The sequence below is a fragment of the Pistacia vera genome, unplaced genomic scaffold (assembly GCF_008641045.1).
Source record: "Pistacia vera cultivar Batoury unplaced genomic scaffold, PisVer_v2 Contig210, whole genome shotgun sequence".
NCBI lineage: Eukaryota > Viridiplantae > Streptophyta > Magnoliopsida > Sapindales > Anacardiaceae > Pistacia > Pistacia vera.
Genome location: NW_022196014.1, coordinates 79572 through 93745, shown reverse-complemented (window position 1 = coordinate 93745; position 14174 = coordinate 79572). Strand labels below are relative to the sequence as shown.

The following is a 14174-nucleotide window of genomic DNA, read 5'->3' as shown; positions in this document are numbered from 1 at the left end:
AAGCCTTATCAATTTTTTGTTGACTCTTTTACTATCTTTTGGATTCATATTTGCTTTCTAGAGTTTGAATGGGTCTTTCAACTATTTTATATTTTGACCAATATTATTTCTCTAATTGGGTCTATGATTTTCTTATAATATTGTTACTACCCAAGACAATATTTTTTGTTTTTTTCTGAAAACAAAGCCTCCGGCAGCTTGCACGTACAGTATCACCTCCTTAAATCTTTTTTTTTTTTTTTTCTTTTAAAGAGGTCGGCTTACATATTCTTTGATTAACTGTCATGATCACCTACTTAAATATTGATAGTTAAGAGGATTTAAATCTAAAACTATATGTTTTAACCACCCATTCTAACGCTCGTCTTATCATTTGAGCTATCCAATAATAGGTTTAAATTTCAAAATAATATTATGGTTAGTTTTTATATATTTTTTATTGTTACTTTATCAACGCAGTCAATTACTAACTCTTTTGCCAAATTGAAGAGAACCCATTTAAGAAATTATTTTATTGGGTCTTAGAATTAGTATATTCACTCACTAATCACTTATTCCTCAAGTGCTTAATAATTAAGCACTTATTTGACTAGGTCTTACTTCCCAAAACAACTAAAAGTTATGAGCCACATGGGCAATCAAAGTTAGATATTTTAGAGGATATTACAGAGTATGAAACACGTTATAAGATTTGAAATTTCTTGGTCTAAGTCTGACTTTGTTATTAATTTTTAATAAATTATTCTTAATCTCAATCATCACATTAAGAGCAAATCAAGATCAAGAGATAGGGCCATGACTAAAAGAGGGCTTTAAACAAAGTATTAATGAAGGAAGAATCGGTCAACATTTGAACCTCCACACTCTATGAGTATCACTCTTCACTTCTTCTGACCAAAGACCAGTCTATGCTGAAAAACTCGTTTTCTTCAGTCAAACTTCAAACTTTCTACAATTCATTAGTTCCTTTAAATACCAAAAGCTTCAAATTTGCTCTTCAAAACCAACAGCTTTAACTACTTTCTCCAAAGAGTTCAACTTCCAGGCTTGGCTTATTTCATGATCGTAGCTTCTTCTTACTCTTCAACATTCTGGTCATTTGGTTGCCGTTTTGGTTTCTACTTCTGCTCTTTTGTCAGAAGTGTTACTTTGCTTCTCGATAACGAGCTAAAATAAAACAATTCGTTGGTTGTGATCCCTCTTCAGAAAGTGATTAAAAATGGAGAACGGGTTCAGCTGGGAGCAGAAGACACTGACAAATGAGCTAATTGAAGGGATGGAATTGGCGAAACAGTTGAGAGTACATTTGGGTACAACAGCTTCGACTGAAACAAATGAAGAGTTAGTCCGGAAGATATTAACTTCATACGAGAAAGCACTTTTGATTCTCAAATGGAATGGTCCAACTGGACAAACTCCGACTGCCGGAGCAATAACGGCTGTGCCAGAGTCTCCAATATCCATCAATGGAAGTCCACAGAGCGACGATCTTGATGGGACTTTTAAGGATAATCAAGATCAACCAGATAGCTTAAAAAAGAGGTAATTTTTTATTCCAAATTAAGTGGTAATTAGTCTTATAATATGGCTCTAAAAGCTTTGGCTTATTGGATATGTTTTCGATATTTGTTTGCAGAAAGACGACGCCTAGGTGGACAGATAAAGTGAGAGTTAGCTTTGAGAGTGGACTCGAAGGACCCCACGAAGATGGCTACAGCTGGAGAAAATACGGCCAGAAAGATATCCTTGGAGCCAGATATCCGAGGTAATAAATGTCTTTGATTTCTCTTATCCTAATGAAAAGTAATGAGAGCTCAATGAATTTACCTTTTACTTTATCAGAAATCTAATTCTGTTATTTATTTTTATAATTTGCAGAAGCTATTACAGATGCACTTACCGGAATACACAGAACTGTTGGGCTACAAAGCAAGTTCAAAGATCAGATGAAGACCCCACCATATTTGAGATTACATACAGAGGAACACACACTTGTTCGCATGGCAACTCAGTTACACAACCAGCTTCACCAGAGAAAAAAGAACAGAAACTAATCCGCAATAATAACAATAATAATAATAATAATAATAATCGTGCTCAACAACAGTCACAAGGAATACTCTTTAACTTGAGAGAAGGACTAAGCATCAATAACAATGGCTTGGAAAATAAAGAGATAGCATGTCCTTTCTCTTTTCCTTCAACCTCATACGGATGCAAGAGTGAGACTCCTTGCTATCCCCCTCCAATGCTTGATGAAAACAATTTCTTGGGTGGTTTCTCTTCATCGTTCGGCTCTCACGCCACTGGTGATTCAAACTATTTCTTAATTTCGCCAAGCCAGATGAACAACTTCGGAGATGTTCATAATATGCCGCGTTCAGAATCTGATCTCACAGAGCTATTATCGGCTAACAACTCAGCTGCCACTTCTCCAATTTTGAACTTGGATTTCTCACTTGATCCAGCAGATATTGATCCAAACTTCCCATTTGGCAACGCAGGGTTCTCCTTTTAGCACTAGTTCAATGTAAAATGATAAGAACAAAGAAATAACTGGAATTTGGTGTGCATCTTACTTAAGATTTGGTGCGCCTGCCTCTCTTAGCTTGTATCATAATAGGGGGAGAGCCATTTTAGGAGCATAAGAGCCTTGTTTCAGGTTGGCTTAGAAATAGGGACTAGTTACTTATCGTACCTGTAACTTTTCCAGTTTGTTTATGAAGATTGAAGAGTAATTGTAATAAATTCAATATAGAAATGCTTGGTCGCTTTTAGCAAATGCTGTGGCAGTACGCGAAACATGTGCAAGGGATTCATACAGATTAGGCCATGCTTATTTCAAGGTACAAAGAAATTACACAAGAAGAAGTTTTTAAGCATCAAATACAAGCAACTCTAGTAGAACGCATTACATGGTAATGAGAATGCAGAGACAGAACATATACATCAATTTAATTTGCAAAAGATGTTCAATACACTTCCCATGAAAGTCAGAACCAAAAAACATCTGCAATTTGCTGGACATAGATTGAAGAGAGATTATCACTCCTAAAGAATTATAGAAACTACTTATATTTGGCAGAGAAAATGACAGAAGAAAAAGGAATTATAAATGTAATTCTCCACCAAAACAAATCATTTTAGATAGAGAGAATTGTACAATATGAGATAATAAGAAAGTTCTCTGCAGTAAACAGAGATAGTCAACGATGTGCTAGAATGCAAGCAAGGGTAACAATTCCTGAAAACAGAGCACAAACATGAGTAACTTGAGCATGTACCAGGGATGAAGAGATCCATGTTAAGTGAGAATATAGAAAAGAAAAGTAGAATAATCCAACAGAACATAGAAGGGCATGTAGTATTAAAATAAGGTGGTGAATATGTAAAGAAAAAAAGTTATAAACCTGTCCAGAAGAACGTGTATCTAGATGGAAGGTTTTTCCTCTTTGATCTGTGGATCAACATTTTGTTTGCTTTGTTCTGAATCTCCAGCTCTCCTAAGAGCTTGCCTCAACCCCAACACAATGAATATATTGGTGAAAGTAAGAAGCGACTCAGCCCCACCATGTAACCAGTCAACATTAGACAAGGAAGTTCCATAGTGCACCTTTGCTGTATCAAGCATGAAGAATAGTCATAATCCAGAAACCACGATCGGGCATCTCTATCTATGCAGATGAATATGAGTTAAGAGTAAATTTTGCTCAATGTTGAGAAGTTACCATAAATCCCAGCTGGGACTGCTCAAAAGGGATGAGGGTGTCAGATACCAAAAATGAAAGAAATTATTAGAGTTGGAACAGAGCTTCTGACAGCAATTTACAATTGCGAACAGCAGGAAAAATTTGCAATAGAATATCTTGTTAGCCAAGGGAAAAACTTCACACAACAAGAAGCATTTGTTAGTCACTCAGAATTATACAACACTGAACCAAAACAAAGTTCTTTTTAGAAATTTCTATGATGAAGAGGAGAGAACTATCTTAATATGTACTAGCAAAGTTGGATTCCATTAATTTTTTTCCCCTCTCTAACCAGGAAAGTTTGAGGCTATATCTGACCAACTCCATGATCAACTCTAAAGGAATTGTCAACAACTACCAGAAAGCAGGGATAGAAAGAAACAAGGTAAAATAACTAAAGTGCGGCAACAAAGTCATATAGATATAAGAAAAGAAATTCATCTGAGAAACACACAATTTTAACATTAAAAAAATAATGGCCATAACGATAATTTCAGATTCATAAAGACTGGTAATGAACCCCACAGTCTATCACACACAAGAACCCCATAGCCCCAGTATTGATTAACAGCCTTTGCATCACATAGTTTGGGATTAAAACATACCTGCACTCAATATGTGAGAGCTAAAAAGAAGATACCGTTGCTACTCAACAGCTTCACTTAGACAAAAGAGTTTCCTAGTCATAACTCTTAATATTGGTTACAAGCAAGCTACAATATTCATGCATTTGAGCATAAAGCCCATATTTTCTCGTAGTTCCATTCACAATTTCGACAAATTTTTAGATAATATCACTTTACTGAAAAATGTACTTCAATAGTTAATGCTAAGTCTTCATGTGGGTATTGTCAAAATGTTGTTTTGTTTTACTTTATTAAAATTTCAAAGGTTAATGTGCAGCAATTTTCCGATCATCCAAATCCTAAAGAGGTAAACAAAAATCAAGCCTTGCACAAAACATAAAATGATAATACAATAAGAAGAAACAAATTAACTTCCATTTGCAATGTCAATCAAGAAATAACAGAAAGAAAGTTGATGAATAAACTTACTGGTGGCCCCAACAAAGGCGAGTAAGAAGTAGAAGCCGAAAAGAGTAAGCTTAGGGGCGGACTTTGATTTAGTAATGAAGTACAAGAAACCAAGGTAGGGAAACAAAGACGCTGCAAAGAGCTGTGAAGCTATGCTCTCTGAGTCAATGTTGGGTGCCCATGGATCAACTGGCAGTAACCATCCACGTACTTTATTGTCTCTCCTCATCTTAACAATGAGTCTTCTCTCTCTGTAGCAGTTCAAATCTTTGGTTAGCCCACATGGATTTGTTCGTGGAGTTTGCAAGAAAGACGAAGTAACTAAAAAGGTGCCAGATTTATAAGAAGTGGGTATTTTCCATTGAGGTTGGAGACAAGTAATCGCCATGACTTGTTTTGCAGGAAGTAGTTATCTACCATCTATATAATTACAAGGTTGAAAGAGTGGCCATGTGGGGGTAAAGACAGATTTCGGGATTAAACGGCAAAGAAGAAAACGGCATCGTTTGAGGACTTCAAAGAATCCAAATGCTATTGGTTAAACTTAAATCCAAGCGTTTTGATTCGAGTACCTTTCAATGGCATGGTTCGATATTATTGGCCCAAATAGATGCAATAGGTGAAAAGGAAAATGATAGGGTTACCGAAAATTAGACATCGAATCTATGCACCGAATGACGTGATAAAATCCTAATTGTTTATTAATATTAACTTATAATAAATCAATCATCAAGATTGTGCCACGTCATTCGGTACACATCCTTCAATAATTATAGCATTACTCGAGGTAAAAATACGTTTACTAGTAGAAAACCTGATGTAGGATAATATCTCATTTCAACCACTAGGCTTGTAGGACGGTTGTAAGACCTTAAATTACTCAAAAGGGGTTTGTAAGATATTCAATACTCAATGGATCCCATAAGTTAATTAAGGTGCGAATAAACTTGTCACCAAAAAATTAGGGATAATATTTCACCTGACTTTTTGTTTAAGATTGTATCATTGGTGAAACGATGAAAAGAGATGAGAAATAACCATCGAACTGAAAGATTATAAACAAAGCGAACCAAAGCCAGGAATTGACAGATGACTCCATGATGGGCTGATTTGAGCAAATATATATTTTTCCAATTAGTAAGCTCAACACTTGAGATTGCTAAATTAAGTATACATCGGTCTGCAATGAATAAAAGTTATTAAGTTTACACATCTTCCCAATATCTTCAACCTCAAAAGGTTTTTACACTCAGTCCTCAATCAATCCTAAGGAATAAGAGAAATTGCTTTAAATTAAGTGAAATATTCAGACAAGATAAACACGCAAAGGGGAAACAAAACTCCATGCTAAGAAGTGGGCACAAGGGTAGCCTGCTCATGCCATACACCATTCAAGTTAGACTGCCACAACCTTACCATCCCATCACTTCCTGTAGTTGCCAAGGTCATTCCACTCATATCCCATTCCATCTGCCACACCTGCTCACAATGAAAATGAAATTCATTATTTTAACATTTTTTCCTTCCCATAAAAATGAAAAATATTCCAGGCTTTCACATCATACAAGCTCTTGCTCTCCATCAAAACATAGAACCTCCACTATCCTCTATCAATTAAGTAGAGGGTCCATATTTATGTCAATAGTAATTTATAAACGTTCCATTTGAAGTATGTCTATTTGCATAAAAAAAAAAAATAATAATAATAATAATTAACAGTCAGAATGAATCCAAGACGTTGGAATTGATACCTCGCCTCCATGGCCTTCGAGAGATGCAACCTTTGCTACTGAGAGCCTTCCACCCAAATCAGGGTTTAGTCCAACATGCCATATTGCAATGCCCTTCTGAGTGGAAACAGCTATCACCTCATATGGCCTACAAGAAAATTAAAGCTCAATGTTATCTCATGAATGGAATCAAATCATATTTCCCTTTGTTCTAACAAAAAGGCACTTCTGGGGCAGTAATAGCTGAGGCTATTTTCATTCAACTAGACCCATGGAATATAGGGGTGAAGCCTTTTTCATATGTAGATATACACACAGATACTCACCGGCCAATGTTTGGTGCCCAAGCAACAGCATAAACTGGATCACCTTTATCCTCAGGTGAAGCCAACTCTGCTACTGGTAACCATCTATTATGAGCCTGATCAAATTCCCACACCTGTTGAAATTTATCACAATCTGATCGCTTAATTCTTAGTCATTAGAAATAATACAGAATAACTCAACAAAAGCAATATCTAACATCAAGATACAACCATCAATTAAATCTCATCAGGTTCACTAGAACTTTGAGCAATAAAATACGTGCCTTGATATAATTACCATTCCATACCCTGAATATTACCAGAAATCAAGAATTATCAATAAGACATACATAATCTAGCACACCTTGGAGGAATTGAGTTGCGGCGTATTTGAGTTGAAACCTAGAACAAAGCTTGATTCCTGGTTTTCACCCTTTAGTGGATTCCAAGAAATTGAAGCCGACAAGCAAGAAGCTCTAGCAAATGTAGCCAATGACTCAATAACATTCTGAAATTCGGCCTGGGAAAAAAAAAAAAAAGAATAAGAAGAAGAAACAGAATATAGAGAAATAAACTATATAAAAGATCATGAAATGCTGAAAAATAAGATAAACCAAGATAGACACAATATATGTCACATATTCTAGACTAAAAAGCTTGAAAAAGTGGCTGGCAATTATCATGCATGAACATTCTACCATAGCTACACTTCCAGAGCCAGTTTATGCATAAAGCACAACACATAGGCAGCAGAAGTAAATTTATCATCAATATCTCTATTGACACTCAAATCAATTAAATAAATAAAAAATCTAAGTTGTGAACTTTTGGATCAAGAAAGATATCAATTAGTTGAGCAACTCCAAATTCTTAAAACAGAGAAAAAAAATCAGCTTTGAAAAATCATTAACAGACATAAAAGGAAAAACAAAAGTGGAGTCAAATATCTGAATGTCATACAAGGCAATAAGACCATTTAAGCAAAGCTCATGACAGAAAAGCTTGGGAATAAGGACATAAAGAAAAAAGAAAAGTCATTGAGGAAGAATTCTATTGCACAAGTGATGAAGATAGTTTTACTGCAGCAGGAAAGATAACAAGAATTGTAAAATAAAACAAAAAGTTGCCACTTATGAATTTCCAGTTTACCATAGAAACATAGCCATCAGTGTTTCAGCAAATTTTGAAACAATAAAACTATGAAGTAATATGAGCCAATGGTAATCACCTGCAATTGCCAATTTTTCAGTTCCAAGGGATCAGGGAGCTCATAGACTCTAACATGGCCATCCGAGTATGCAGCAACCTGCGAAGTTGACACAAAACAATGAACTTTTTGAATCCAGATTTCTTCAGCAAAAGAACACATACACTTTGGCAGTAAAAAAAGAGATAATTTAATCTCACCATTTTTAAACTAGTCGAGGAGACTCCAAATTGAACATCTAACAGTTGAGCTGAATTGGTTTTAAAGCTCTTGCAAAGCTTCCACTGAAGAGGTTGTGCGTCTTAATAATAACAAAAAATCCAATTAACACACCAAACAAACATGAAAGTTAAAGAAATATGAAAATTATGTGAACAAAATACCTTCTACAACCTCTTCCCACAACAACAAACTACCATCAATACAAATGCAAGCAATCGCGTCACCATATTCAGGTGGAACCCAAACCACCTTTATAATGCCGCCGTCATACACCTAATCAAACAATAAAGTAATATTCGGGTAAAAATTAGTCAATTAGAAATGAATTTGAATGCGTTTAGACTTCCGAATTGATAGTATATTGATAATTTGGAGCTAAATTTGATTTGCAAGGCTGCAGTGAGAACCATCTGAGGAGTTACTGAATACTAACCTTAGTTCTGGAGCTGCAAGTGAAGGATGAAGAAGCAGGGTCACGTGAGTCGAAGATGGAGAGCGTGCCGTCGACAGAACCAGTGGCCAGTCGCTGGCCACAGTAGTTCCACGACGAGCATGTTGTGTCTTTATCAAGGGTCACTATAGGCTTCTCCATGTCCGTACACCCCGGCCGTGAAACTCTAACTCGGAGGTTCTCTCTCGGTTGACCACAGAAGAGTAAAGGCTAAACGCCTTAAGCCCTAAACCTTCCCTCCCTGGGCCGTTTCGCAAGACTCGAGGCCCAGAGTTTGGGCTGAACTGCGAGCTTCAAACAATATTGTATCGGGCTATAGCAAGGATTTCTAATTACCAGACGATCACTTAAAGACGTGCGAAAACGGATTAATCATCATCCTAATCGCTTGTATGAAAGAGAAATCATAAACAAAATAAAGAAAAAGAAAAGAAAACACAAATCTCTGTAGTCTTTATTCGGTGTTTCTCGAAAGTACACTCAATAAATGGTTTCATAAATTCAAAATGACAGCAGAAGCTTATTGCTATAATATATGGCGAACTGAAGTCCTGTTAATTATGAAGCAAAACACTCTGCAAAATGATTGAAAAAAAATTCAAGAAGACAATTGTAATTGTAACCGACCACATTATTTTCTGATTCTTCCATATTTGCGCCACTTGGGCAAGGTGATTTAGTAGATGATCCGTCCCTGACTCAAAACATTTGCAGCAGCACCCTTGAGTTTTCTCATATTATCCTTAATAATTTTCCTTCTTCTCCCCAATTAGACCCTTGCACACTTGCAATCTCCTTTCCAACTAAGCCATTTTCATTCACTTTCACCCTCATGCCACCTTCAACATCTGTGAGCTGCACCGCATTCATCTTTTGTTCTGCATAGAGTGGCCATGCAATGAGAGGCACTCCATGTACAATGCTCTCCAAGATTGAGTTCCATCCCACAGTGACTTAGGAATCCTCCCGTTGACTCATGCTCAGTATTTGAACCTGGAGCCCAAGAGAAACCACTAGACCCACCCCTTGGTTCTTTCCACGAACCCCTTTGGTAAGAAATCAAAAGGGTCTTCAATGCTTTGGACACTAAAATATGTAGCATTTGCAGCTCTCTCATGCGGGCTCCTAAAACCCAGAGAATCTTTGCCCACCATTTCAAGTCCTAAGGCCAATCCATTTAACTGCTCCTGTAAAGTCCCCCCTACCCAAAAGAATAAATAGCACTGACCCACTTGGCTGCTCTCTAACCATTTCAAACAATCAGATTGCTCATGTTCAGCCTCATTGATAAAAGCATTCTGAATTAGCGGTCCACGGATAAACCGAGGCCTAAAACCTGATCGATCTCCTCCATCAAAGCCTTAAAAGCCCCCAGTTCCAAATCCATAAAGCTATTAACCATAATCCCAGCAGCAAAATGGTGGTACTGTTTAGCTACCCAAGAAGCCATTTGTATGTCTCACTTTTCTTGTCCTGTACCGAGTCCGCGAGATCACGCCCGTGTATTGGGACACACCCGGAAGTTGGAGCGGTTCGGGCAAGTCCCTAAACTCGCAAGTGACCTTTTTATCAAGCTCAGGCAAATGAAGGACGAAGACATACAAGGCGTTTGAAGGAAAGAAAATGAACGCAAAATACCGAATTCTTTAGCCACTTCCATGCATCCGTGCCAAAGACATCAGCAACTAGCGCGCCAGCTTAGTTGACTCAGTTAAGACCTTGAGTGTCTCTCGTAAGGCGGATAGGCGAACTAGGCTGAGATCCGAGTTTCGATTTTAACGTCCTCAGGCAATCGTCAAAATTCGCAGGGGAAGAAAGATTGTGGAAATGGAGTTGGGCAGAACTGAAGCACCTTCTTTGGGGCTTCATAGGTGAGCCATCAGTGGGAAATAGGTGACAAGGAAGTTGTATGAAAAGCGAGTTGCTTAGCTAACTCAACCAGGGGATCAAATGACCCATCCCAGGAGTTGGCACTATGGCTACGTTGGTTGTGTTTGCTGCATGTGTTGAACTTGTTGCGTCTCCATCTCAGTTTATGATACGAAGAAAATGTATGATATTGAATATAATGTGATATATGATTTCGACTAACATATGCTGACATAAGAGTTTACAGAAATATTAAGATTAATTATCATTGGGGGGTTTATATGATATGTAGTTAATATTAGAATACTGATGGTGGCCATTTCAACCTAACTATGAGTTGTGATTAAAGATGTCAGCAATTGGCAAAAGTGCAGTAGTCTTATATTATATATATATATATATATATATAATATATATATATATATATATATATATAATATAATATATATATATATATATAAGAGGAAAAGTAACATAACACGTACCCTTTTAAATGTGGAAGCCTGAAAACAGCGTCGTTTAAGTAACTCTAATACGGCGTCGTTCAGGCGTATTAGTGTGGGCAAATGCAGACCACAGGATTCGTTCACAATTGACGGCCAGGACACTCACAGAGTCAACCATATATAAGCCATGATACAGTCATTCTAAAAGAGAGAAAAACAAGAGCTAGGGTTATTCTTTGAGTCGGCTATTCTCTCTGTGTTAGGGTTCAGATTCATTCCAGATTGTGAGTACAGTCGAGTGATTAGGGTTTAATCATTCAGGTGAGAGTGTTGTTCTCTCGGGTTGGGATATTCTTAGAGTATCTTGTAATGATGTGCTGTTGTAAAACGGGTAAATCTGGTGAGTGAAGTCTGTGTAATCTTGACTGGTTTCTGGTAATCGAATTGCAGCGAGCTCATACTTTCTGTGCTCAACGTGGATGTAGCTTATCCATAAAAGGATAAGTGAACCACGGTAAATTGTGGCGTGTTCTGTGTGTTTGATATCTGTGGTATTTCTTGTGTTTCTTGATTTGATTGTTTTGTTTGTTTATCAGTTCTTGCTATTGGGCATAACATACCCAAAGCACTATAGGCAAGAGTCTTTGTCTCCTTTCAGAGTTCCAACTTTCATTCTCTTGCTTTACCTGCCTGTCCATATTCAAAGTTTGAGAAGTTTAATTACTACAGCGAGATTCAAATCTTAAATTATGATTTTAGGCAAGTCAAATATGTACGTCTCCATGACACATCCAACGATCGAGAATGGAAGATATGGTTAACCCATATTGAACACAGGAAATGTCAAAAGCAGCCTAAATAATAATCATAAGCTAGGCCAATCAAATTATCTACATCTCCATCGAAATTTCAAGAATGGCAGATGGGTTAATGGATTTTAGTCCATTAGAAACGTCAAACAATATTCAACATCGGAAATGTCAAAATCTATTAAAATATTCCACTGCCTTTTGCATTTTGGAAATAAGGAGGACCCGGGCCCATATTTTTGCACTCAGCTATGGCTTCAAGTCTTATTCTATTGGGCTGTGCAAGGATTTATAGCCCAATTAAAGAAACAGACCAATTCATACTCCGAATAATGAGTGATAATTATTTTATTTATTTATTTATTTATTTTTTGTGTGACCAAGGGTTTTCGAACCAACATGAGTGCAACTCGATTAATCTTTCATAACCTTGAAGTTAACGACTAGGTATACTCTCTAGTTGTCATCCTTATAGCAACCGAAGTGATTTAACTTAAGATCTTTTGAGTAAAAACTCTAAAGTAGAGATGGCAATGGGCCCGAGATTTTTGTACTCGGCCTGGCCCGAAAGGCTGGGCTTTACCCATAGGTGACGGCTTGGGCTTAGGCCTGGGCTTGATTTCAAAGCCCGACCACGGGTACGGGCCAGGTATGGGTATATCTTCTCCCGGCCCAGCCCGGTACGGCCTGAAAATTTTAATGTCAATTTTACTAATTACCCTTTTACTATATATTTAATTACAGTATTATCTTAAGTATATATATCCATTTTTCCCAAACCCTATCCTCTTTCTCATCCCATTCCCTAAACTCTCCCCACCTGCTGCCCTTCCTAACATATCTCTCTCTCCATTTGCAATTCTAAAATCTGCATCTCCGTTGCCGCCGCCTGCTTAGATAAGTAAGACTCTTGACTCTTTTTTTTTTTTTTTTTTTTGGTGCTTTTCATTTGTCGTCGAAAATCTGTGGGTTTCGTTTCTGAGATGGTTTTTTATTTTTGAAGTTCTGAATCTTTGGGTTCTGGAGTGGAAGAAATTGAATGAATGAATGTTTTGTTTGGGATGAAGAGATTTGAAAGGTTGATGTTTGGCTGTTCGGGTTGTTTACGTGGGGGGTTTTCATTTTTTGACTGTATGGAGATGGACCCCTAAGACTTGTTTAATGGAGTTTTGGGTTAATTTAATTTCAGAGTCTGTAGCTTTTCTTTTGCAGTTTCCAGCAGAGTTGCGGTCTGTGCAGAGTTGGTGTACTGCAATGGAAGCTCGGGAGTGTTAATGCAGTTCTGTTTTGGAATTGCAGTTTCCATCAGATGTGGCTTCTGTAGAGTTTCATCTAGGGGAAAATATTGTATTATAGTGGAGAAAAGGTTTATGGTTATAAGAGTTTCAATCTTGTTATAGTTAATTCGTTATCCCTCCGGTTGTTCTGTTCTGTAATTGGTTGTTCGTTTCTAGAGAACATTTTACTAGAATATTTTATGTGACTTCAGTGGTCCCAAACCTTTTCGTTGGTTCCTAACCTTTCTTAGATCAGCACTTGGTTTTTACTTTTTACTAGACTACACACACATCAAAACAAACAAACAAACAAAGTATACAGGAGAGAGAAGAGAGAGAGAGAGAGAGAGAGAGAAGGAGTTAAAATACTCAACAAAGTTCTTGCACCAATTACAAGTCCCAAAAAACAGACTTACATACTCTTAATAACTCAGGCTAATCCTATTCCACCAGTCCACAACCAAAACCACATATCCCAAATTTTCACTTGAGTAGCTTGCTGAATGCTGATTCTTAGCTTTGGAGTTGTTTCATATAAAGTTGTTCTTGTCAGTGATAGGCAGATTTTTCTCCAAAAATAATTCGTGCTTCCATATCTAATGACTACTCCAACGATCGAGAATGGAAGATAGTGGTTAACCCATATGAACACAGGAAATGTCAAAAGCAGCCTAAATAATAACATAAGCTTAGGCCAATCAAATTAGTACATCTCCATCGAATTTCAAGAATGGCAGATGGAGTTAATAGGATTTTAGTCCATTAGAAACGTCAAACAAATATTCAACATCGGAATTGTCAAAATCTGTTAAAATATTCCACTGCCTTTTGCATTTTGGAAATAAGGAGGACCCGGGGCCCATATTTTTGCACTCAGCTATGGGCTTCAAGTCTTATTCTATTGGGCTGTGGCAAGGATTTATAGCCCAATTAAAAAACAGACCAATTCATACTCCGAATAATGAGTGATATATTTTATTTATGTTATTTATTTATTTATTTTTTGTGACCAAGAGTGTTCGAATCAATTTTAGTACAACTCGATTAATCTTTCGTAACGTTAAGTTAACGACTG

At 37.0% G+C, this 14174-nt stretch overlaps 3 protein-coding genes across 4 annotated transcripts; 1 reads left to right on the top strand and 2 right to left on the bottom strand.

Annotated features, from left to right (window-relative positions):
- The first annotated feature begins 986 nt into the window (after nucleotides 1-986).
- LOC116129291 (probable WRKY transcription factor 53) lies at nucleotides 987-2777 on the top strand. Its single transcript, XM_031415033.1, has 3 exons — nucleotides 987-1542; nucleotides 1637-1765; nucleotides 1879-2777. Exons 1-3 carry the CDS (start codon nucleotides 1220-1222, stop codon nucleotides 2516-2518), a joined length of 1092 nt encoding a protein of 363 aa, XP_031270893.1. The 5' UTR covers nucleotides 987-1219; the 3' UTR covers nucleotides 2519-2777.
- Nucleotides 2778-2938: 161 nt separating this feature from the next.
- LOC116129293 lies at nucleotides 2939-5266 on the bottom strand. Of its 2 annotated transcripts, XM_031415034.1 has the most exons (4): nucleotides 4805-5259; nucleotides 3729-3746; nucleotides 3411-3618; nucleotides 2939-3244 (listed from the first exon to the last, which is right to left on the bottom strand). In XM_031415034.1, the coding sequence occupies exons 1-3, from the start codon at nucleotides 5169-5171 to the stop codon at nucleotides 3431-3433; spliced, it is 573 nt and encodes a 190-aa protein (XP_031270894.1). In that variant the 5' UTR covers nucleotides 5172-5259; the 3' UTR covers nucleotides 2939-3244; nucleotides 3411-3430. The 2 variants fall into 2 exon arrangements, with proteins under 2 accessions (XP_031270894.1, XP_031270895.1); XM_031415035.1 differs by lacking the exon at nucleotides 3729-3746 and having other exon boundaries at nucleotides 4805-5266.
- A 611-nt stretch (nucleotides 5267-5877) lies between these two features.
- On the bottom strand, nucleotides 5878-9231 carry LOC116129301 (protein SEH1). Its single transcript, XM_031415048.1, has 8 exons — nucleotides 8681-9231; nucleotides 8409-8520; nucleotides 8226-8326; nucleotides 8047-8124; nucleotides 7183-7338; nucleotides 6840-6952; nucleotides 6535-6661; nucleotides 5878-6262 (listed from the first exon to the last, which is right to left on the bottom strand). The coding sequence occupies exons 1-8, from the start codon at nucleotides 8837-8839 to the stop codon at nucleotides 6131-6133; spliced, it is 978 nt and encodes a 325-aa protein (XP_031270908.1). The 5' UTR covers nucleotides 8840-9231; the 3' UTR covers nucleotides 5878-6130.
- Between the last annotated feature and the right edge of the window lie 4943 nt (nucleotides 9232-14174).